General features: G+C 49.2%; 2 protein-coding genes across 12 annotated transcripts; one reads left to right on the top strand and one right to left on the bottom strand.

The window, feature by feature from the left end:
• Positions 1-1,072: 1,072 nt before the first annotated feature.
• Positions 1,073-22,303, top strand: VPS11 (VPS11 core subunit of CORVET and HOPS complexes). Of its 11 annotated transcripts, XM_075172721.1 has the most exons (27): positions 1,073-1,257; positions 1,643-1,787; positions 1,981-2,116; positions 3,159-3,322; positions 3,424-3,671; positions 4,080-4,281; positions 4,563-4,714; positions 5,710-5,896; positions 6,302-6,445; positions 6,946-7,134; positions 7,429-7,590; positions 8,086-8,225; positions 8,528-8,730; positions 9,270-9,441; positions 9,554-9,776; positions 13,577-13,649; positions 14,339-14,388; positions 14,487-14,542; positions 15,653-15,730; positions 16,054-16,131; positions 17,360-17,435; positions 18,132-18,245; positions 18,774-18,812; positions 19,906-20,025; positions 20,264-20,317; positions 20,889-20,975; positions 21,194-22,303. In XM_075172721.1, the coding sequence occupies exons 1-27, from the start codon at positions 1,100-1,102 to the stop codon at positions 21,365-21,367; spliced, it is 3,624 nt and encodes a 1,207-aa protein (XP_075028822.1). In that variant the 5' UTR covers positions 1,073-1,099; the 3' UTR covers positions 21,368-22,303. The 11 variants fall into 11 exon arrangements, with proteins under 11 accessions (XP_075028822.1, XP_075028826.1, XP_075028825.1 ...); XM_075172722.1 differs by lacking the exon at positions 1,643-1,787 and having other exon boundaries at positions 1,085-1,150; XM_075172723.1 differs by lacking the exons at positions 1,073-1,257; positions 1,643-1,787 and adding an exon at positions 1,326-1,573.
• Positions 22,223-23,275, bottom strand: H2AX (H2A.X variant histone). The gene has a single exon (XM_075172745.1). The coding sequence runs from the start codon at positions 23,018-23,020 to the stop codon at positions 22,586-22,588; it is 435 nt and encodes a 144-aa protein (XP_075028846.1). The 5' UTR covers positions 23,021-23,275; the 3' UTR covers positions 22,223-22,585.
• Positions 23,276-24,334: the final 1,059 nt, after the last annotated feature.

Here is a 24,334-nt window from a genome sequence, read left to right as displayed (position 1 = left end):
TTTGGCTGCTCCTAAGCAGTACTTGTGCTGAGGTTTTCTTTTGTCTCTTTTTTTCCTCCCCCACCTCCCCACCAGTGAGTAGGCTGGGGATGCACAAGAACTTGCGAGAGGACACAGACCAGAGAGCTGACCTCGACTGTTGAGAGGGATATTCCATACTGTATGATGTCTTGAACAGCAATAAAAGCTGTGAGAAAGGGGTGGGGCAGATGTTTGCAGTTACCGATTGCGTGTCTTCCCAAGGAACTCTTATGCATGCTGAGGCCCTGCTTTCCAGGAAGGGGCTTGCCAATGGGAAGTAGGAGGAAGTAAGGAAATAAATTCCTTATTTTGCTTTGCTTGTGTGTGCAGCTTTGCTTCACCTATTAAACTGTCTTTATTTTGATCCACAGGTTTTCAGCTTTTGCTCTTCCAAATCTCTCCCCTCTTCTGCTGTGGGGTGGGGGGGGGCTTAGCTAGCGGCCAGAGTGACCCTACCACACAGGCACATGATCGAGGTGGGTGTCTCAAGGCAGAGCCTGCTACTACCAGTGCTACTTCAGGCTCCTTGGACACTATAGCACAGGGTTTTGACACCCCGCCCCTCCCCTCCCTTTCCTCCCCTCCTCTGCTGAGCTTGTAGAGGTGACAACAGGCAGATGAACTCAGTCAGATCGTGCTCCTGGGCCACGCGGCATTGGTAAAGCCAGGCACAGCTGTGAAACCAAGCTGATGTCAATGCACGTCCTTTGGCAGATGACCTCTTGACGAAGGGGAGAAGCGGGGGCTGTAGGAAATGCTGGGTAAGAGCCTACGCAGTCTCAAGTGGCGCTGCCTGTGCAGAGCTCTGACACAGCGGGGGCATGAGCCCTTGCTCCACGCCACCTCCCAGGGCCAGACTCCCCAGGCCTGGCCAGCACCCCTCCTGCCCCGAGACCTGTTCGTGGCGCAGTTTCCCACAGGCAGCAAAGAGCTGCTGGCCAAAGCCGCGCGTGAGCAACGGCTGTTGCACTTACTGCCAGAAAGCGTCACCGGGCGGCGCGACGTGCTCTGCCTCGTGACCCGAAGGGGCGGGGAAACCGGTCACGTGAGAGGCGAGGGGGCGCGGCCCGTCCCCAACATGGCTGCCTACCTGCAGTGGCGCCGCTTCGTCTTCTTTGACAGAGAGACGGTGAAGGAGCCGCCGGGGCCGGATGGGGCCGGCGGGAAGCCCTTCGCGCTGCCCCCGGGCATCGCGGTCTGCGACTCGGGCCGGGGAAGCCTCGTGTTCGGGGATATCCTGCAGGGCGGCGGGGCCGGGCGCTTTGGCCTGCGCGGGGCTCGCGGGGGCCGGGAGCTGCGGCGGGTCGGCGCTGCGCCGCAGGGGGGTCCCTGGCGCTGTCTGGCGCGGGCATGGCTCCCGCGCGGCCTTGGGTGTACTCCAGCCTTGGGAATGCGGCAGCTTCCTGCACGTGGCTGTCCCTTGCCTGCTAAAAAAAATGCCGCGAGAGGTGTGGGTGCTCTTGGGTCGCTCTGCAGAAGTCTGTTTACTGTGGCCCTACCAGAGGTCAGCGAGAAGCAGGCATTAACGTTTTTGATTCTGGTATAATTGGAGGTGTGGAGTTTTTCGTTGGTGGTTGTTTTTTTTTTTTCCCCTTTGTGTGCCTTAACTGTGATTACATATGGAAGGTCAGATTTGGTTTTTGCCTCGCTCCCTTCAACTCAGTAGTTTCCAAGCTTACAAGCTAAGGGTAACGCACCTGTACCAGCTGAAGCAGCACAGTATCTTGGTTTCTGTTGGTGAGGATGAAGAGGGTATTAACCCCTTGGTAAGTAAGTCAGATGACAAATAGAGGAAAATGCGTTTGTATTATGGGTCTTTTATAAGACTACTGTGATTACCTTGGTTGACCTTTCTTACCTTAAGTAGCTTGCTCATTCTGGGCACCGTTACGTTTGATGCCAGGTCTTGGCCTCCTAATACCTCACGTTTTGCTTATGCCAGATCGTTGTTGTTTGTAGGTCAAGGTCTGGAACCTGGAGAAACGAGATGGTGGCAATCCTCTTTGCACACGAATTTTTCCAGCAATACCAGGTAACAAGCCTACAGTTGTATCCTGCCTAACTGTCCACGAGAATCTTAATTTCATGGCTATTGGTAAGTAAAACAACTATAATAACTTAAGAAGAATATTACGGACCTTACTCAGATGTAAGGAAAACAAATAGATAGCAAAAAAAATCAGCATAGAACATCCTGACAGTTTTTCTTCTCATGTGGTTTTTATGTTATTCTCACAGAGAGATAGTGTATCTTGCGCTGTCGGAGAGCTTGAGAAGATAAATGCATAAATTTAGCCTGCGTCTGTATGTATTACAGCAATGACTTTAATACTTAAAAGGGAAGCACACATTTATAGTTGATGTCATTTTTCCCCTCCAGTCAGTAAGGTTACACATTTATTGAACTTAGTACTAAATTTAGCTTTTCTTGTAATACAGGAGAGAACATAGGTTTTGTGATACCTGCTGTTACAGAGAGATTTTTTTCAAACACTGTATAGAAGCCTTTTTTTTTTTTAAAGAAAAAAGCCAATTTCCCTTTTTGGATTTAACCATTCCTTTGTAATATTTCTTGCTTAACTTCTGACAGAGTAAGAGTAGTAATGTGAGGTTACAAGCGCTTTCAGTGAGTTGGTCTCGCGTTCCGTACGTATGTTGTGGCCTTCCACCCTGGAACAACTTGCAGGACTGGGGCTGTCGGCAAACTCTGAAAACCGCATGTTTTAGTCGCTCTTAGGAGAGCTTCCTCTAGTCTCTTTACAGTGTGTAGTATGTTTCGAATAAGCAAGTGAATTAAAATGATAGTGACAATTGGTGGATGAGAAAGCTGTTCGTAAAACAAAATACAGACTCAAACAAAAATAACCTGCAAGTGAAGTTCGTGTGTGGAAAGCAAGTTGAACCTTGCTGAACAGTGACATCCTGTGTGCAGTCAGGTGACAGCTCCGAACCGCAACAAGAGTGATTGGGGATGGTTTGGCACATGCTTCCTTGACACGAGAACCTGTGGCCATCCCACTACTTAATACTTTGCTGGCGAGCAAGGTGGTGTCACTGACTGGAGCTGCCCTAGCTTACGCTGGATAATATTTCAGGTGTGCCATATAAGTAACAGTTTAGTTTGTCCCCTTCACCAGGTTTTGCGGATGGGAGTGTTGTACTTACAAAAGGAGATATCACTCGAGACCGGCATAGTAAGACCCAGATCCTGCATGAAGGCAGTTATCCGGTTACTGGCCTTGCTTTCCGACAGTCTGGCAAAACAACACATCTGTTTGTGGTGACCACAGAGAACATCCAGGTGGGAAGTTAATTGGAAAAAATGAGACTCTGACTGGCAAATTGCATTAGCTTCAGAGTCTAGTTCGGAGCGATCCCCAAAACCTCGTGTTTCCTCTGTAGTCTTATATGCTTTCAGTGAAAGATTATCCTCATCTGGAGCTGGACACCCATGGTTGTGGATTGCGCTGTTCATCTCTCAGCGACCCCTCCCAGGATCTCCAGTTCATTGTGGCAGGAAACGAATGTGTGTACCTTTATCAACCAGACGAACGTGGCCCCTGCTTTGCCTTCGAGGGACAAAAGCTGATTGTTCACTGGTATCGGGGGTACCTCATCATTGTCTCCAAGGACCGAAAGACTTCTCCAAAGTAGGGCTCCTCGGAACAGATGAGTTCTTTTCGCTCTTGCAGCTTCCTGCTTTCCCTCTTTTTCCTCCTTCCCTGTGAAGCTGTGCTCTTGGGGGCTGATGGCGACTTTGTCAGAGCTTGTTAAGATTCATCCGGGCCCACGTATCAATTAACTTCTGTTGTGAGAGTAGCACAGTTAAGCATGCTGAATGAGTGGGTCTTTTTTCCAGTCCTATGAATTTCTCAGTCTAACACATAGATGGAATTCGATGGAAAACGTGGTGGTTTGCGTCTGGGTCTGCTTAGTATAATCGCCCAAGTGAACCCCATTTGTTTCGTTCTTTAGTTTGCATGATACCTAGTTCACATAGGTATCAAGAATTCAAGTTATGCTTTCCTTGTTTTCTAAAACTGTCTTCTGCTCTCCAGGTCAGAGTTCGCTGGGAATGAGGCACAGAATTCGGACAAACAAGTCCTGAATATCTATGACTTGTGCAACAAATTCATTGCATACAGCTCGATCTTTGATGATGTAGTGGATGTCTTAGCAGAGTGGGGTTCTCTGTATGTACTCACCAGAGATGGGAAGATTCACGTACTGCAGGAGAAGGATACACAAACCAAACTCGAGGCATGTAAATCTCTTTTTTTTATTAGTCTCTGCCTTATGTCTGCAAGGTTGTACTGGCTCTGCAGATTGAAAAGTCGAACCATTCAGGTAGGTGAGTTACATAAGAAGTGGCCTGATAGCTTTTCAGCATAACCAATGTTATAAGGCATTTGGTATTGAAAAGCCCGAGCACATATATGTGTACGGCACCAAAAAGGAGAAACGGCTTGTTTTCCAGTGCGTTTGAACTTGTTTTGCGGGGTGGTATTTCCCTCATACTGCTCTTATCATGTATTTAACAGATGCTATTCAGAAAGAACTTATTTGAAATGGCTATTAACCTGGCGAAGAGCCACCACTTGGACAGCGATGGTTTGTCAGAGATTTTCCGGCAGTATGGCGATCATCTGTATAACAAGGGGAACCATGATGGAGCCATCCAGCAGTATATCCGGTAAGCGGGGCTCCTGTGAAGCCGTGATGGTGTAGTACAAATAGGAGCTACAGAGGCCTTGGTTTCTGGTTCAGCCTAGGAATAAAACCAAACCAAAGAGGGGGAAAAAAAAAAAAAAAAAAGAGGCATGACTTGAGGTGAAAATTCTACCAGTAGAGAGAAACATGTCAGTGAAATTAAAAGTCTCAAAAAAAGTTGCTTGAAAATCGCTCTGTACACCTTAGAATAAAGTTCTTCTCTTTGATCATATTTTAACATGAATAATGAAGGCACAGTGGGATGGAGTGGGGCCTGATGACATCATTATAAACAAGGCATCGCTCCAGGTAAGATGGATGATGCGATTTGACCATGTATGGCGGTCTTCTTGGAAAATGCTCAAACAGCTTAATGTCAGTTTTAAGACATCTTGGGTTTTTTAAAACTTGGAGCAGCCTGTTCTGGGGCTTACGGAAAACTTAATGTTCAATCTCTTTAAAATGCCACAAAGTGTTACGTTCATGTAGAACTGAAACTTTGGAGTCCCCATGACTAGCGAGAGTCGGCATGTATTTTATTGTCAACTTGCATTAAGTGTCGGAATAACTGTGGCTAAACTGCTCCATGTGGGCATGAGTGTTTAAAGCTGACTTTGAGTTATGCGACTGAAATGAAGGAAAATGTAGCTTTTGTTCCCATTTTCTTGGGCTTCCCAGTTAGCTGTGGTCAGAGCATAATCCATCTTCTCACTGCCTCCTTTAAAGGAGGATTAACTCCTTGTGTGCTGTCACCGTCGTCCCCATTGCGGCCTTTGTAGAGGGTTGTTTGTTTCACTGTGCGTGCGGATGGGTGGTCTTCCACCATAACTAGTTGTTACTTCTGACGCGTAGCTGAGTGGTCCCAAGTGGGTTAGTGCCTGCTGGAGTTAAGGCTTCTCCGTGCTCTGTTGTTAATTTCTCCATTTCTTTTGACTTATTTGGTATACGGTCTGTTGTAACATGACTCTTCCCTCCCAGAACTATAGGGAAGCTGGAACCGTCTTACGTTATTCGGAAATTTCTGGACGCTCAGCGTATCCACAACCTCACTGCTTATCTGCAGACGCTCCACCTGCAGTCCCTGGCCAATGCAGACCATACTACTCTTCTGCTGAATTGCTATACCAAACTCAAAGACAGCTCCAAACTGGAGGAGTTCATTAAGGTATTGGGGGAAGGTGAAATCGTGCAAAGTTGTTATGTCATCATAATAACGAAAAAAAGGGGTAGGGGTGACATTGTAAATTGGTTCCTGTGGGGCTGTTGAGAGAGAGAGAAGAATGGATTTGTCCCTCAGTACCCTTGTTTCCTTTATTTCCCAGCTCTTGGTTACATTCTCAGTTTGGCTGGCTTGCCATCTGAGTCTGGAGTGTGCTGGCTTTTGCCAGTGTGATGGGCAAGCTAATGAGAGGCGGTTAGACTACTTCTTTTCTGCACGTGTAGTCTTTCTCTTGCGTGAGAGGTACTAAGTTGTCCCTGCTCTGGCTTTCCTCCTCTTACATAAATGATTGCTGCTTGTAGACTGTGGGAGTGTTGCTGAGGGACCATCTTGCTGCTCCTGTTCTTGTAGACGAGCGAGAGCGAGGTCCGCTTTGATGTGGAAACGGCGATCAAGGTGCTTCGTCAAGCGGGTTACTACTCCCATGCTGTGTACTTGGCAGAGAAGCACGCGCATCATGAATGGTACCTCAAAATCCAGCTAGAGGACATCAAGGTGAGAGACGCTCCCATGTTCTTACTGGGAAGAGTACTACTTCTCTAGCCTCCTCTTTAGTGAGAATACCATTTCACTGACCTCTTTCCTGCAGCTAGCATGCTGACAGGGCTGCTGAGGCAGCAGTAACCACACTTGCTGCCGCTTGTGTGTTGGCATTCCGCTTTTGGCTTGTGTGGTAGACTAGGGGTGGAAATCAGAGGGGCTTATTTGTTCTGTTTCAGATGTGGCTTTTTACAGGGCCCTTTAAGAGGAGGGAGGGTGGTTAGTGAGAGATTGATCTAAATTGTGCTCTCTTTCCCCTGGGCAACAGCCAGTCTTCCTCCCTGAGCAGGAATAGTGAACTAGGTGGTAATTCAGAGCAAACACTGTTCAAGGCATACTCGCAGCATGTCTTCAGCATTTTCTGTGCTAACCTCAAAGTGGAGAGCAGAGGCCAATGTCATGTGATTTTCTATTTTTTTTTTAATTTTTCTTTTTTTTGCTGGCTGCCTTCACAGAACTATCAAGAGGCTTTGCGCTACATTGGAAAGCTGCCTTTTGATCAGGCAGAGAGTAACATGAAGCGGTATGGTAAAATCCTGATGCACCATGTCCCTAACGAGACCACAGAATTGCTGAAGATCCTTTGCACTGATTACCAGCCATCGGGAGACAATGAAGGCCCTGGGATGCTGGAAGGAAAAAAGGTACTGCGAGTTGTTGCTCTCGAGTAGTAACTTCGCAGCAAGCGAGTGCTCCTGCATGCCTTGTGGTGCAGGCCTGATGTTTTAGCTATAACGTCCTGGTGTACTGCTAGTCCCAGAGACAAGAGACCGCTTCAGGCTGTTGCTCAGAACCGATTCCTGCTGTAATCGGCATCCTATACTGTGCTGTATCCGTCGTGTCACAGACTCTGGGAATGAGCACTCTGCAGGCAGGGAAGAAGCACCAGTCTGGCTGCAACATACCTGGGTGCTTGACTTTTTCTGGCTGTGTTACAGGCTAATTCAGAGGAGTTCATTCCAGTCTTTGCAAACAACTCCCGAGAACTGAAGGCTTTTCTGGAGCACATGACTGAGGTGCAGGCTGACTCTCCGCAGGGTGTCTATGACACTTTACTGGAACTTCGACTCCAGAACTGGGCTCATGAACAAGATGAGCAGGTTTGAGCTCCTCCAGCTTTGTGTTTTGAGAGGGAAATTTGGTGTCTTTGAATCCTATTTGCATTCCTGCCAACCCGTAACCTTTCCAGATGGGCACTGATAACACGAGGCAATACATATGCTGTGCTGGACGAATGGCACATAAATGGGAAAGCAGCCTGCTAGCTTGGAGAATACTCTTTCAGTGAGGCTGAGCTTGTTTTGTATGAATCTCATTTAAGAACAGATTGCAGACAATACAACCTCTGTGGGCAGATGCCTCTCCCACAAAAGTAGCTCTGTTTGCTTTCCTAGGTCTCTGAGGATGCTGGCTGTTTGGGCAAAAGAAGTCATGTTCTGTTTGCTTAAAAGGGATAGAGGGCAAACAGCAAAACTGTCCTCCTCTTTGAAAGAGCTGCAAATTGTTGTCAGGTCTCGGTGCAAAATGTTCGGTGGGTGGGTGTGGGGGTGCGTGTGTGTGTGTTGCTCTCCCCAACCTCTCCCCCTTCTCTGTAGGTCAAGGAGAAGCTGCACAATGAAGCCCTCACCCTTCTGAAGAGTGGAAGGTTCAAAACAGTCTTTGATAAGGCCTTGGTCTTATGTCAGATGCACAATTTCAAGGATGGTGTCCTCTACCTCTATGAGCAGGGCAAACTGTGAGTGTTGTCCGTAGAGTTCTTTCTCTCCCCCCCACTCCGCAGGGATTTCTGAGCCATAAATGTTCCTGCCTTACAATGGTAACGACCTCTTTAGTATCTCAGGATGGGAACTGTAGATCACTGCTCCACTGAAAATATCTTGTTGTTAGAGCGAGGCAGTTACATAGAGAGTGAATGACAGACCTGTCTTGGCTTCCGTGTGAATGTCTGGGGATTGCATGGCTGGGTGAAAACCTGAGGTCCCTGTAACAACTCAAAAGGAGAGATTGTTGCAGCTGACGAGTCTCTTTATCCCATAGTTTCCAACAGATCATGCACTACCACATGCAGAATGAGCAGTACAAGAAGGTGATTGAGGTGTGCGAGTTGTATGGAGACCAAGAGGTTTGTCTCTGGGAACAGGCTCTCGGCTACTTTGCACGGAAGGAGGAGGACTGCAAAGAGTATATTGCTGCAGTGCTGAAACACATTGAGAACAAGAATCTTATGCCTCCACTGCTTGGTAATAATGACATGTGGCACCAAAAAAAAAAAAACCCCAAAACCCAAACTAGTTTATAGCGCACTCTGTAGATTAGAAATTTGAGAGAAGTATCAGTGAAGTTTGAGCCCGCCATTTGAAGTAATAACCTGCTGTATAAGGAAAAGCAATGCCAGTCACAGCTCTCTAATGAGGGAAAAAGATCTGTGGTATCGGTCGTAGAGATGTCTGTACATGATTTCTGTTCTGTTAGTGCGGGGAGGTGAAGGGCTTGCTGAAACTCCCTCTGTGCCTTAGTGGAGAAGTTGAAATGGAATCCAATCCACTAGATCCTTTCTTTGCCCCTTTTGGTCTGAGCTATCCAAACATGCTCCCAGTCATCCGTTTCTGGAAGAGGTCAAACTGAAATCGAGTCTTTGAATGAGCTCTCTGATTCAGTAAGAATGCTGACTGCCTTTGCCTGTAAGTGGCCTTTTACAGGAAAGCGGTCTGTCCAGGTAGGACTAATGTAGCTGCAGTTTTTTTGCTTGTGTTTAAACTACCATCTCGGTTGCTCTCAGTTGTGCAGACGCTGGCTCATAACTCCACAGCCACACTGTCTGTGATTAAGGATTATCTTGTCAACAAGCTGCAGAAGCAGAGCCGCCAGATAGAGCAAGATGAGCAGAGAATTCAAAAATACCGGGAAGAAACTACAAGGATCCGCCAGGAGATTGAAGAGCTAAAAGCAAGGTGCGGGACTGTGTGCTGTCTTGTCTTATGTAGGATAGAACTGTTGTTTTTTTTTATTAAGGAAAAATACACTTTGTCTTTCTCACCCTTCTGCCTCTTCTCACTCTCTCAGTCCCAAGATCTTCCAGAAGACCAAGTGTAGCATTTGCACCAGTGCCCTGGAGCTGCCTTCGGTCCACTTCCTGTGCGGTCATTCCTTCCACCAGCATTGCTTTGAAAGCTACTCTGAGAGCGATTCAGAATGTCCTACTTGCATGCCAGAAAATCGCAAAGTGATGGACATGATCCGAGCCCAGGAGCAGAAGAGAGATCTGCACGACCAGTTTCAGCATCAGGTAGGATAACATTGCCTGTCTTATAAGTTTAAATAAATAGGGTTTAGATTCATTTACAGATCCCCAGAGGCTGGTAGAGAAGGCCGAAAGTATTTTGTAAACAAGGTTATGTTGACTGTGAATAATGAGGCATTAGGCCCTAGGGTGACTGCATTATGTATAGGGCATAAAGAGTCCTTGATGCTCTCCCAAGATGAAACTATTCTCACCTGACCCTGAAACGGATTGAGACCTGTTGGTCAGTGTGACAGCTGGTCAATGAGCTGTATAGAACAAATTAAGGATAAAGGAAAAAAAAAAAGTTGTGTGAATTGGAATGGGGATGGGGTGGTGCAGTTGGGGTACACCAGAAGTATTGTGTCTGCATTGTGTTTCCGAAGGCTGAAGCGGTGAAGTTGAGAATGGGGGGGTATTAGCTAGAACACATTAACGCATGTGGAAACTAGAGTAGCTGAGGCGGTCGCTTTCCTGCTTAAGATAATTGTTCGTTACTTTGTCAGTGCACAGCTCAAATGTAGGATCGAAACAAGAGCTGGAACGGCCAGCGTCAGAAAACCTAAGCAGAGGAAGTGGCTAATTGAACTAGCAGAATAGCTAAGGAGTGACATGGGCTGCTGTGTCTCTAATAAAGAGGCTGTAAGCGCAGGGGGGTCAAAGGAAAGGGGCTGGAGGCTTTTGCTCATGCTGCTGCTTTGTGTCCGGCAGCTCAAGTGTTCCAATGATGGCTTCTCCGTTGTTGCTGACTACTTTGGTCGGGGTGTCTTCAATAAGCTCACCCTCATCACAGACTTGCCCTCGGGAAAGGTGGCTACCACTATTGAGGCGGGCCTGCAGCGGGAACTGCTCATCCACACCAAGCGCAGTACCTGACCCTGTGCTGTGTCCTCGGGCAACCTGTACGCCGGCTTCACCCTGGTCTGTCGCTCAGCCCCCCAATAAACTTGACTAGCTGGGCAGTGCGCCGAGTGTGCCGGGCGGGCGGGCGGGGGTGGGCGCGGCCTCGGGCGGGGGTGGGCGCGGCCTCGGGCGGGGGTGGGCGCGGCCTCGGGCGGGGGTGGGCGCGGCCTCGGGCGGGGGTGGGCGCGGCCTCGGGCGGGGGTGGGCGCGGCCTCGGGCGGGGGTGGGCGCGGCCTCGGGCGGGGGTGGGCGCGGCCTCGGGCGGGGGTGGGCGCGGCCTCGGGCGGGGGTGGGCGCGGCCTCGGGCGGGGGTGGGCGCGGCCTCGGGCGGGGGTGGGCGCGGCCTCGGGCGGGGGTGGGCGCGGCCTCGGGCGGGGGTGGGCGCGGCCTCGGGCGGGGGTGGGCGCGGCCTCGGGCGGGGGTGGGCGCGGCCTCGGGCGGGGGTGGGCGCGGCCTCGGGCGGGGGTGGGCGCGGCCTCGGGCGGGGGTGGGCGCGGCCTCGGGCGGGGGTGGGCGCGGCCTCGGGCGGGGGTGGGCGCGGCCTCGGGCGGGGGTGGGCGCGGCCTCGGGCGGGGGTGGGCGCGGCCTCGGGCGGGGGTGGGCGCGGCCTCGGGCGGGGGTGGGCGCGGCCTCGGGCGGGGGTGGGCGCGGCCTCGGGCGGGGGTGGGCGCGGCCTCGGGCGGGGGTGGGCGCGGCCTCGGGGCCTCTTCACTGCCGCGGCCGTTACCACCTGGCGAAGGGCGTCGGTCACGTGGCAGCCGGACGTGACGTCTTGGAGGCGGGGTCCCACCATGGAGCAGTGAGGGGAGAGCTGAGGACGAGGCGGTGTCATGGCCGAGCCGGGCACGGCCGCCGTGAGTCGGGGTCTCGCGGGGGCAGGGGGCCCGCGCTGGGCCGCGCGCGTGGCGAGCGGGAGCGGGGGAGGCAGCTGCGGGGGCGGGCGCGGCGACGGGGCGTCCGCTGACCCGGTTGTTGCCGCAGGGCGAGAACGGCGTGGGCGGGAGAGCGGTCCGCGTGGGCACCCGCCGGAGCCAGGTAGGCAGCGGCGTGGCTGGAGTGCGGGGCGCGTGGAGGGCTCCCGCCCTCGGCACCCGCGGTCCGCAGCGGTGCGGCAAGCCTGAGGCGACGCCGCGCGGCGCTCTGTGGGAGCGAAGGCGTTCGTCCCTCCGGGTGCCGGCGGTTCCGCGGCCCGGGAAGCAAGTTCGAGTAACGACTCAGCGAGCGGTGAATCGGCGGAGACGTAGCCTGGCACCGCAGCAGCTGCCGCTGGCTCTGCCGCTTATAGGCGGCAAAGGGCCGAGCTCCCTCGTGGGAGGCCCCTATGGGAGGGAGAGTTCACGCGTTCCGGTTCCTTGCTTGGGACTCCTAGAATAAGGTTTGAAAACACATTCTTTGCAGCCCAGGTGACGGTCAGATCTAAATAGCGCTGCCTTTGTTAAGCTAATGGAGGGTGAGGGTGCGAGTGCCCTTCGGGATAACAGGGATCTTGCTGTGGCCTTCTAGGGAGGCGGGAGAAAACCCCAAGAACCCAACAAAAAACCCCCAACGACTAATGGCTTCAGCCCACACAAAGGACAGGGAAGGGATGTGTCCAGAGATATTGTGGGTATCTTTTGCTGGCTGCTTGCAGCAGGGAGGAGCAGACTCCTAAGGGGAGATAAATGTCCTTTGGGCCTTTGTTCTGAGATAATCTTGTTCATTCTCCTAGCACGTTCTAGGAAGAATTCTGTACTTTCAAAAAGGCGTTACGCATAGACATCAGGGCAAGGGACATAGCTGTGCATGCATACTACCTCTTTTTCTAACCTGAGGCTCTTGTGGCACTTTACAAAGGGAAGCAGCTACTTATACTCATTTTATATGTAGGGAAACTACGGTCCTGAGAACAAAGTTAATTGCCCCAGGCTACACAGCTCATCAGTGGGAGAAAAGCTGAAACTCACCTGCGGTTGCTTGAGGCTGCTGCTGCTTGCATCTGTGGAATGATCCTCTGCTAGTGTAACTCTGTCGTTATTTTACTTGCTTCTGCTGTTCTTATGCAAGGGAATGTTCTTCCTGCACTTTACTACTTTAAGATCTGCTGCTTGCTGTACCTGTAGACCTAAACTGTTGCTTTTATTTTTGTCTGTAGAACCTCTAAATAAAGCTCTGATCTTGTAGAGGATAAGTAACTCATATTTGCCAGTAACTGTAGATTTTTCCAGCAGCACAGTGAAGTCCTACTGGCTTCTCCCAAAACTTGCAGTATTGGTAAAATTCATACTCTTAGAAAAAGCAGAGGGTACCCAGCGTGCAATGTGATGTGATCTTTCGTCACTGAGCAACAGGAGGATGGTTTTTCTTACCTTTCTGCCCGCTTGCTGATGAGCGGGCATGTTTCAGCAGTCGCAATCTGCAGAGGTGAAACCAAGCGGCTCAAAGTTAGGTAGGTAAATGCTATCTATGAATAAGGGTGCCGAAGTGGTGTAGAGAAATGGAATTTCTGACTGGGGGTACAGCTAGTGACCTTAATAACACAGCTGGAAGTAGAGCATGTGAATCCTGACACGCAGTCTTCTGCTCTAGTCATTCTTCCTAACTCGATAAATTCTTTGCTTTGCCTTGTCAGTGCTTGGATCGCAACGGCGCTGGACATGGGAAGATGTTATTCTGCCACTTAGTTGATAAAATAAGTTCTTCAGTGAAATGCTCTGGTCATGATATGTGTTCACATGGTTCAAGGAGCGATTGTACATATGAGCGATTTTACTTGGGGCTACTTATTTCTAACGCTTTCGATTTAGAGAATGTAGTGGTCACGCATGCCTGACCATCAAAGAATGGCAAGTCTTTGCTTGTCCCCTCTAACTACTGCATGGATGATGTGCTCTTTATATAGGGCTTTGCTTTCTTCTTTGTTGCAGCTGGCCCGGATTCAGACCGACAGCGTAGTCGAGATGCTCCGTGAGCTATACCCCGACCTCCGCTTTGAGATTGGTAAGTTTTTTTGGATGCTGCCCTGGGGTAGACAGCAGCAGGAGCCAGTCGCTTATCTTTGTGTGCAAGAGGTGTTTGTAGAGTGTTGTCACGAGGAGGAGGATTCGACCCCGCTTATCTAAGAGTGCTGTCTGAATTCAGTTAGGTTGTGTGGCTGAGCAACTGCTGCTGGTTTCTTCTAGGGGAGAAAGGTGGATTTCATAAGCTCGTGATGATTGAAGCTCTGAGTATGTCATGCAGATGGTGTTATGTTTCTCCATTTGAGAACCTGGTATCGCTCTGGCTGCACCCCACTATGCATTAGGGACGCTTTCCTGTCGGGGGCTTGAGGCATTCAACAGCGCAGGAATAATGGGAGCCCAGCCTTGCACTGAAGAGAACTGCTGAGTACCTGTTCACTGGCACTCCAGAGAAAGACCATGGCAATTTCTGTTGGGTCAGCTCTTCCCAAAACCTGCCCTCTTTCCCCTCGCTCTGTTTTTGAGGACAGTGAAGGAAGTCTTAATTTCACTTGTCTTGAGCACACTGTATTTCTAGAAGTGAGCTGCTCTTATATTTAACTTGAGTCTGTGTTCACGCAATAGCGTGTGATGCTGTACTGCTTGTTACATGTTATGTTGATATTTCCAGTTTAGGCCTACGTGCTCTGACCAAGCCTCACGTTTTACTTGTGCTCTTTCTCTGAGCAGTTGCCATGTCAACGACCGGAGACAAGATCTTGGATACAGCACTTTCTAAGGTAAAGGTTCTCTTCTTTCTCTACACAAGAAGTAATTGTATTTGATGATATATTTGCAGATTTTTCTTTGTGATTCGTGTTCTTCCATTTATGTGTAGATTGGGGAGAAGAGCCTCTTCACCAAAGAGCTGGAAAATGCACTTGAAAGAAATGAGTAAGATCTCATTGTTTTCTCTTCCTCTTCTGGCGTTTGTGGTGCTCTTTGGATGTCTTTGGCTTGCTGCATATGTGATCTAGTTTCCTTCTGTTCTAGTCCCTCTCTGGCTAAGAAATCCGTTGATAAATCATTGTCGTCTTCTCCGCCCCCCTGGGCTTAGGCCACGTATTTTGAAGTGGAGTTGTTGTGTCGCTTGGTCTGCCCCAGTTAGGTTTCCTTTCTCCTGTGATTTGTGTGTTACATGCGCATGAAAGAGGATGTAATCTAATCTAATTCCTGCTTACGAGTATGTTCTTTTAAAAATACTTTGCTTGGTGGTGTTAACATATTGCACAACGTATTTAGTGTTATCATGTTAACGTTTATTAACTAATTTGCATGCTAAATATGCAGGAGAATTGGGCATGGGCAAGTTGTGCTGCCTTCTGGGTAAATTCTTTCTACAGAAAAACTTGGTTCAGGCTCCTGCTGGAGCAGAGAGAGATAAGTGCTTTTTTTTTTTTTCTTTTTCAATATTCCGAGGAGGGTTTCAGTGGTACTTATGCCTTAGTTAAAGCAGGCTTAAAAACAAAGATATTCTTCTGCATCTCTGACACATAGGCACGTGACAGTACATTTTTGAGTAAAGTCGGTGAAAAAATACTGGAGATCCAAGCATTTACAATGCTGTTCATTGGCCTCGTAATGAAGCAGCTAGCGTTTACTTTAGCTAGCTATTATTTTCAGTTTGAAGCGTAATACCAGACAACGTACTGGTTGCATATTGGTACAATGAGTCTCTCCGTATGAACGTCTCCAGTGCCTTCCGCTCATTCAACCTGATTGTTGTAATGTGTTTTGCATCGCTGCTGGGAGGAAGGCATTGTCCTAATTTTGCAGGTGGGAAAAGAGAGACAGAGAAGGGTGAAGTGGCTTTTCTGGAGTAACACTAGAATTCTGTAGTAATTCTGGCAATAGAATCCTGAAATACTTCTCTCTCCTCCAAATTAATTCCCAGCATGGAATCCAGCGTGGATTCACGCTTTTCTGTAGCTGACCTGCAGGGCTCTGGTAGGTACCGCATGAGCTCAACCATCTGTTCAGTGATCAGTGTCTTCTAATTTTTAGAGTTGACCTCGTGGTTCACTCCTTGAAGGACCTGCCAACTTCTCTTCCTCCTGGCTTTACCATCGGCGCTGTCTGCAAGTAAGTGTGGACACGAGGCTCAGTTCTCCAAGGGATTTGTATTTTACAGTGTTGGTAGTGGTGGGAAAGTAAAGGCAGCTTAGGTCCTTTTAGGTGTTCAAAGTTTGACCACCCTCTGATTAATCTCTGAAACAGTGGAAACACTAGAGCTGTCCTAGTGTTCTGTAACCAGCAGGTTTGCTGGAAGTGCTTGCATTTACAATGATGATGGGATATTTTGGAGCCAGAGGCAGTTCCTCTGGGGACCGATAGCAGAACTGTTAAGCTTAACAGCCTTCCATTAAATGATGTGTCAGCCATCCTGCGCTTGCATTATTTTGCAGAAGGGAAAACCCACTCGATGCTGTTGTCTTTCATCCCAGAAACTGTGGGAAAACACTGAGCCTCCTTCCTGAAAAGAGGTGAGTAGGGAGAGGAAGGGGAAGACAGTCAGGTGTAAAAATGGAAGGGAGGAGTTGGTTGATGCTTCCCAGTGGCAAGTCAATGAGCTCCTTGCTTTATCCTATAGTGGTTTTACACTGCCTTCCGCTAGCTTTCCATAGGCATTATACTGAACCCGCTTGCTGAAAATAGCAACGCTGTCTTATGGGAGTGCTGCACACTGAGTGAGGTTGGATCTCTCGAGCCACCCTTGAGTTGCAATGTTTTCTCATTGCAGGAGAGAAATTGCAATTATCTTATCACAGTCTCTAGAGTGAATTCCTGCTCCTTTGTGTTGTGCTTACTGCAGGTGAATGCATATAATGCAGACAGGGTGTCTGGTGCAGTATTTTAGCTCGCATGGGCCTGAACTGTGCTCTTGTTCTCACCCAGCCTGTTGTGATTTCTTTGTTGGTTTTTTTTGGCATCGCTTTCTTACGGTTCTGCTGGGAGCATGAGCAGTTTCTCAATTTTGAATGACCTGCCTTTTCATAGAGGTTATTGGAGTCTTTTGTCTGAGACAGCTGCGTCAAAGTACTCAGATTAAGATAACTATTAGAAGGATTTTTTTTTTCCTATGTTAAAGTAAAAGAAACAAACTAGCTGTGACGCAAACGTAGACTCGCGCTTCTGCGCATCTGGATAGCAGGAAAATTGCGTCTGGTTTAGGTTCCAGGGTACCGAGAAAAGTGAGTAGCTTGCATCTCTAGAAAGGAAATGCTTACTGCCCAGACTGGCGGTTTTCTGTGGTTTCCAGTTATGCACCCTACTGTTTCCAAAGGTTCTCCTCCCACTGCATTTCTATCATTGATGAAGTCCCTCCATTTTAGTAACTTCAGTTGTCTGGCTATGTCTGGTTCAGTTTGGGGCAGCCAAGTCTTTTTTTTCTGTGACAAGTGTTGTGGTCTTTAAATGAGGTTTCATCAGTCCTTGATGGTGGCTAGGGGCTGCCCTCCAGTAGCATCTCCTGTAAATTGGTTCCTTGGGAGTGGCTTGCCTGCATCTAGCTTCAGCCAGGCTTTATGTTAAACCTCACAGCGTGGTTTTCTTTCTTCTAAGGAGATACAAATCATCGGCAGGTTCTTGAATCTTCATTTCAATTAAAAAAAAAAAAAAAGTCTTTTGTTTCCTTGAAAGTTCTGACATATCTCTGGCTGGAGGTGAGTGTAGGAGTATTCTGGATTTCATTGATTTTTATTTTCCCCACAGTGTGATTGGAACCAGTTCACTTCGGAGAGCAGCCCAGCTCAAAAAGAAGTTCCCTCAGTTAGAATTCAGGGATATTGTATCCTTTCCTGGCAAAATGTGGGAGCTGGGTAAAGCTGCAAACAGGAAAATGTAACTTAACGCGAAACCTAGAATCACCTGGCCTACAAGAACCAGCTTCCTCAAAGGCTGCCCTCCACTAACCTATTCTGAGAGGGTTGCATAGCATACCATAGCCCATTCTGTCCTCTACTTTCTCACAAGGCTGTAAAGAAGCGGCCGGCCTTAATCTAGCTGAGATTCAGGATGCAGATGAATTTTTTTAAGGACTGGTTGAAAAACTGCTTGCTGAGTGCCTGCTGTGTGTTTGTCACAGTGGTATGGCCAAATGCCAATTGGTTCCCAATACCCCAGATGCGATTTGGGCCACTAGTTCCGATGTGGGCTGCTGAACTAGTGGTAAAAGGCACCGTTGCTTCAGTAACCTAGTTCTTTGGTATGCAAAAGGAGTTGGTGTCACGTGTTAATAATGTACTTAAATAACATGCATATCTTTTAAGAGTCAGTGCTTGAATTAATATTCCATAATGCTTGGCAGAATTCTATTTAAAGAAACAATTGTCCATATTTAACACTTCTTTCAGGATGGTACTGTGACTGACTCTCACTGGAGGCTATTGGATTCTGTACGTTCTGTAAACACACTCAAGCGGATGTTAAGTGGTTATAGGACTGTTTGCCTGCTGTTTCTATGCTTGCTTAATCACTTCTACAGAGAGGGAATTTAAACACCCGCTTAAAGAAACTAGATGAGAAGGAAGACTTCAGTGCCATCATCCTGGCTGCTGCTGGGCTGAAGAGAATGGGCTGGGAGAATCGCATTGGCCAGGTGAGGAGCAGCAAAGCAGAAAATACCATTCTCTGCCGAACCATCAACTGCTTGCCTTTCAGACCTTGCAGTTGTCCTGTCAAAGATGAGCATGCAGTTTGCTGAATCCATTGCCACGTCAGCACGTGAATCTATGCGCTTCAGGGATGATTTTTTTTTTTTTGGTTGGTTGGTCGTTTTTATTTTCTTCGTATAGAAGTTTATACTGTTCAGCTTTTCATGGTGCAGTAACAGTTTGTAATCTGATCGTCTCCCAGCATTTCACAGTACTTGTGTCTAGCAATGCAGCAGTGCGCATGACTAAGATTTTTCTGATTAGCTAATTCACGAAGCGTTACAGTCCAGGTGAAGGAAAGTGCATTATCTCACTTTAGGGGTGGAAACACTGAGGCATGGGAAGCGGGAGGTGATACTTCTTTGGTCAGGCACAAAATCAATTTATGTTAGAGGTGAGCATAGAATTTGGCTCTTGCTTCCTATATTCTGAACAGTGCAACTTGAGTTAACTCTGATTTTACTTTCTTCCAGCTCCTAAGCCCTGAAGATTGTCTGTATGCTGTTGGACAGGTAAGTTATAACTTTTGTATCTTAAGCCGTGCTACGTTTTGAAAGCCGGCAGCAGTACGATGTGTCAAAGTAGTTAATTGTGCCGAATACTTCTTGTGTGTTGGTTGCCAAAGAACTGCTACATCGATCTCTTTTGTTGGCTGTTACGCTGTTTTAGGCACAGCTTGTGGGAGGAATGGAAGTCAGTTCTGTTACCCAGTGTGGTGGGGGCTGATTTCCATTGGTAATGGAAAAACAGTAAGGTAAAGGTTAACGTGTGGCACAAGTACACTGGGGCGACGTGGCAGATGCGGGGCAGGCTCTAGCAGGGTCAGTGTTGCGCTGTACTGGGATAATTGTGCAGAGCCAGTGCAGTATCTTTGCCCTGTTGTCCTAACTCCCGTAGGGTGGAGCTGAAACACCTGCCTTGGAGCACATTCTCAGTACTTTTGTTTCTAGGCAGGCAAACCGTTCCAGCCCATGCTGGCTGTGTGGCTGAGTTTACACTCACACTGCTGCACAGTGAGTGTCAAACTTGCTAAACCCGAGCTGGCTATGCATTAGGGATTGCGAGTGACAAATCTGCAAATGCAGTCTGAAATAGTGATTTTGATCATGCGTTTGTCAGGTACTGTGCAGTTCCTTTTTTTTTTTTTCTTTTTTTTTTTTCTTCCCCAATCTCGTTTCCAGTTTAGGAAAGAATTGTTTTGTCACTCATACTCATTCAACACTTGAATCTTGATCTTTATCTTAAATCCAAGCTTCCTAACCTTTTCATCCAGCCTTCTTGTCACGAAAGGACATTGGGGTAGGTGTTTCTATATATGCAGTCATAACTGAGATATGTTCTAGAATGGTTTGAGGTGACAGCGTGATCTTGAAAAGTAAGTTAGTTCTGATCTTCCCTTTACAGCAGCTGCTATAGACGTCTCTGCAACCAGTGGATTGTTTTGTGATTCATTTCTGTAAATGTCTAAACATCGCTCCCTTAGTGAAATGCATCCTAGCCTCTGCGTTCTATTTCATGACCAATGCTGAGTGCACACAGACATGTGTGAAGTTGAGGAATTATTATGATTATGTTGTGTGTTTCTTCTTCTTGCTCTTCTTATAGGGTGCCTTAGCAGTGGAAGTTCGTGCCAAAGACCAAGAGATATTGAATATGGTATCTGCCCTGCAGGATGCAGACACCGTGTTATGCTGCATTGCTGAGAGAGCCTTTATGAAACGTTTGGTAGGTGTGGCATCCTTGCTCTTCTGCCTGCAGCAGTAAATATGCTGTGCTAGTTGACCTGACGCCATAGTACGGGAAATGTGTTACACTTTCCTAAAACTGCGAAGTAGAGATTACTTCTGAATCGAGAAGGACCTGAAGAGCGATAGTCTGGGATGTATGCAACCTAAACTTTTCAGAGGCCTCTGCTTTGAATGTGTCGGGTAGGAGCCTCAGTGTCACCTGCTTTCTGTTTTAGGAGGGTGGATGTAGTGTCCCTGTTGCTGTCAACAGCATGCTGAAAGATGGCCAGGTGAGGAGAAGTTTGTATTTATCTGCGATTATTTCTGAAAACCTATTCCAGTGCGTGCGTGTTCCCTGATCCTTCCCTGAAAGTAACTCCAGCAGGTATCTCTATAGCAAATTGGGGCAGATAGGCTCCTGTCTCGAGCCTTCCAGGTTTGTGTGCAAAGCAGGAGTATGAGAATTGGTCTGGCTACTGAAGCTCAGTCTTCTAGAAAATGCCCTTATTATAAGTAAGTACCAGATTTCCCCCCGCCCTTCTTTAAAGATCGTGTTGCCCTGAGATCTGAAAGTCTCTCTTCTGACCCCAGAATATCAGTGGTTTTGCACATGGAGTGTGATTAAGGAGGTGGGAAGCTAGAAAAAAGATCAGCTTTTTCCTTGGGAGGTCGCATCTTCCCTAACAGGAATTACTTTTCTCACAGTTGTATTGTACCACTATTCTTGCTGATCCCACTGCACTACAAAAGCCTTTCCCTCCAGACTTAGCTTCATATGTTGCGTGTTTTTTTTAAAAAAGGGTGTAATTGGCTTTCTGTTTGTTTAACGTGGTATTAATCCCTTCTGTATGTCTTTCCAAGTTGTATTTGACAGGAGCAGTCTACAGTTTGGATGGATCTGATAGCCTGAGGGAGACTATGCAGACCAGCGTTAATTATCCCCCACAGGTATGTGAATCACGGTGGGTTCAAAATCCAAACCTGAAGCTGAATGACAAAACCAGACCTTTTGAAATCTGTCTATTACTTTTAGTCTGGTTCCTTGGAAACTGTAACAGCGCACTGTTGTCGAGGCTGCTCAGACCACAGATTTTACCCCATTTCACATTTGGCTTAAACTATTCATTCCTTTCCACTGCCTTATGTTGAGGTGTTTATATTTGCAGAACGAAGATGGACCAAACGACGATGTGCAGCATGTTGGCATCACAGCCAAGAATGTCCCTGGTCAGGCCCAGGAAGCTGCGGAGAACCTTGGTGTTGAACTAGCTAGTTTACTTCTGAGCAAGGGAGCTAAGCATATCCTCAGCGTGGCAAGGCAGCTCAACGATGCCCGCTAAACGTGTGGTGTGATCGGCACAATTGCTACAACTCTAGCAAGTCTTTGCAGCTACGCTGTCATCCTCCTTTGGAGGAAGGGATTTATTTAAATGTTCGCACCAGTCTTATCTGATGTTTGGCACAAAAACTTGAAATACTAAGTTGACTAACTTGAGTAGGTTACGCTGTTCAGGGTTTTCATCCCTCTCTGCGTTTCTCTAAATTGCCGAGTTGTCTCTGTGAAGTTTTTTCAACAATTTTTTTAGCTAGGAAGTTAAAAAGAAAAAAAGTAAAAACAACCCCAAACCTGTAAGTGTTCTCCTGTTCCATTTAGGAATGAGGCACTCATTATGGATTATAATCGGACTCAGCTGTAATGGTACTAACGTGCTGTACTGTGCTGACAGTACTGAAGTACTTTCAGTAGTTATTAATATTATTGGGGGCCTGTTCACTCATCAGAACGCAGAAGAGGATGACTGCTATTAGGTTTCTAATAATGGGTTCCTCATGGTAAAGTAGCACAGGTGCCATGTTCATCATAGGTCTCAGTTAAGGTAAGAAATTAAGCTTGCAGTTACCGGATGTAAATTTGTCAGTTGGCCAGTAATAAATTAGGAAGCAAGTGGACAGCCAGTATAGTTTCCCCTGTACGCTCGTCTACAAGGGTAATCTGAGACAGTCATTCATCTACACCGACGAGTCAATGGGGAGCTGAAGAGGAAGCCCAAATTTGGGCCATTGTGCCTTTCTCTGTAGCTGTTTGCCCTTTTACTGGCTCCTTGCACTCTCTACTTGGTCATTATCCTCTCTGTGGGGGTCATGCGTTACAGTGCCTTGTAGAAACACTGAAACGGCACCTTACCGGGGTCCTGTTTTGGAAGTGAAGCATTGTTTATTCTCTATGCAACGTCCACTGAATGTAACAGACGATAAATACAGTTGAAGTATAAGCACCCCAGCGTAAGTGCAAGTCTTTACAGAGCAGCTCTTCAGTTTTTCTGGCTGGACGTGAGCGGGCCGCTCCCTCAGCTGGCGCCCGGCCCCAGAGCGCCGCCCAGCGGCGAGGCGGGCAGCCCGCCGCTAGCCCCGGCGGGCGGGGCCGGCACCGCCTGCGAGCACGGCGGCGGGACGGAGACGCGCCCCCTCCCCCCTCGCGGATCGCAGCTCTCCCGGTGAGCAATGGGGGTGGCCCTGAAAAGGGCCTTTGTGTGGCGCCGGGGGTTCGGCCGGCCGGCCTAGTACTCCTGCGACTGCTGCCCGCTGCCCTTCTTGCCGGCCTTGGTGGGGCCCGCGCCGCCGCCGCCGCCCGTCTTCTTGGGCAGCAGCACGGCCTGGATGTTGGGCAGAACGCCGCCCTGCGCGATGGTGACGCCGCCCAGCAGCTTGTTGAGCTCCTCGTCGTTGCGCACCGCCAGCTGCAGGTGACGGGGGATGATGCGCGTCTTCTTGTTGTCGCGCGCCGCGTTGCCCGCCAGCTCCAGGATCTCGGCCGTCAGGTATTCCAGCACGGCGGCCAGGTAAACAGGCGCGCCGGCCCCCACCCGCTCCGCGTAGTGCCCGCGCCGCAGCAACCGGTGAACGCGTCCGACCGGGAACTGCAGCCCAGCCCGGGACGAGCGAGACTTGGCCTTAGCTCGGGCCTTACCACCGCTCTTGCCACGGCCAGACATGGCGCCTCGCTACACTGTGAGCGTCGCCTCCTCTTCAGCGGAGGTCTGCAGCGAAGTGAGGAGGGAGGCCCCGCACCCAGCCTTTTTATAACCTTCCGCAAAATAGGGCTCAGCTCATTGGACGGCGCCACCGCGCCTCGCCATTGGTGCGTCTGCCGGAAGAAACTTTTTGCTGACTGGTCGTCTGTGCGGTGCCACTGCGCCCTCCCCGAGTCTATTGGCGACGGAGACCGGCCAATAAGAAGGTAAGGCGCCAAATTCATACCGTGCTGAGGCAGTTGGTACGCGCCGCCGCCGGGGGACGAGGGGGGTGTGTGTGAGAGGGCGCGGCGCGGCGCCGCCGTTCGGACCGCCTCCGCAGGCCCACGCAGCAGGAATTGCGCAGTGGCGGGCCTGCCTGCCTGCTCGTCAGGGAGCTGCGACCTGTGCGCTGGCAGCGGAGAGGCCTCTGTTGACTGCGCTCGGGACGAGCTGACTGTCTCGCAGAGAGCCCCCCATGCTTCCCGTCCACCCGTGGACAGCCAAAGCACCTACTGCACGACCGCTAGTACTTCTGACGGGAGGTGGTAATGCTTCACGATCAGCTCTGTGTAAGGAGCTTTGACTGTGTCATCTCTTATGTAAGGGCTGGTCACGGTAACCAAAAGGGTCAGAGAAGTGAGGATAGATGGGGCGCTCTGATGGCCGAACCAGCATGATGCCACCCTGGCTGGGCTGCTCCCAGAGCTTTCTGAGGGGTGGGGTCAGCCCCTGGGCCCAGGCCCCGATCTTGGCCTGGCTCTCCTCCAGAGTGAGGCAGGGGGGCCCCCGGGATGCTTGCAGAATGAGGAGGATCCCCCCTGTAGGGGTTTGGGGCTTATGGTGGCATACAGGGGAAGAGCATTCCGGGATGTGTAAAACCTACCGTGAGATCCTTTTTTGGGGATTGTGGGAATGTGTGAGATTGTGGGAATGTGTGAGATGTATTATGGGTTGTTTAAGGGAAGCACCAAAGGTGGGGAAGGAGTCAAAGTGGACTGGGAGGAAAAAATATGGGAACATAGAAGGAGCAGCAGGGTGAAGAAGGTGGTCATGTCTGAACATGTTGCTGATTGGTAGCCTTTATCTCTGCAGTTTGTCCTGTTTCACTAAACTCCATTTCCATTTTTTTTTTCCAGGGTGAGGGGATTGTCTATCCTGTGTGCATACATATATCTAGAGGTCTAAGTGCTAGCAGCTGGCGTCAGGCCACAGGTCAAAGGGGCCAGTGTATATGTGGTACCAGCAAATGGGAAGGCTGGAGCATGTGCAGAGGGAGGCGAGGGCTAGGGTGGA

The sequence above is a fragment of the Calonectris borealis genome, chromosome 24 (assembly GCF_964195595.1).
Source record: "Calonectris borealis chromosome 24, bCalBor7.hap1.2, whole genome shotgun sequence".
Lineage (NCBI taxonomy): Eukaryota > Metazoa > Chordata > Aves > Procellariiformes > Procellariidae > Calonectris > Calonectris borealis.
The sequence above is the reverse complement of the archived record's forward strand: the minus strand, read 5'-3'. Positions and strand labels throughout refer to the sequence as shown.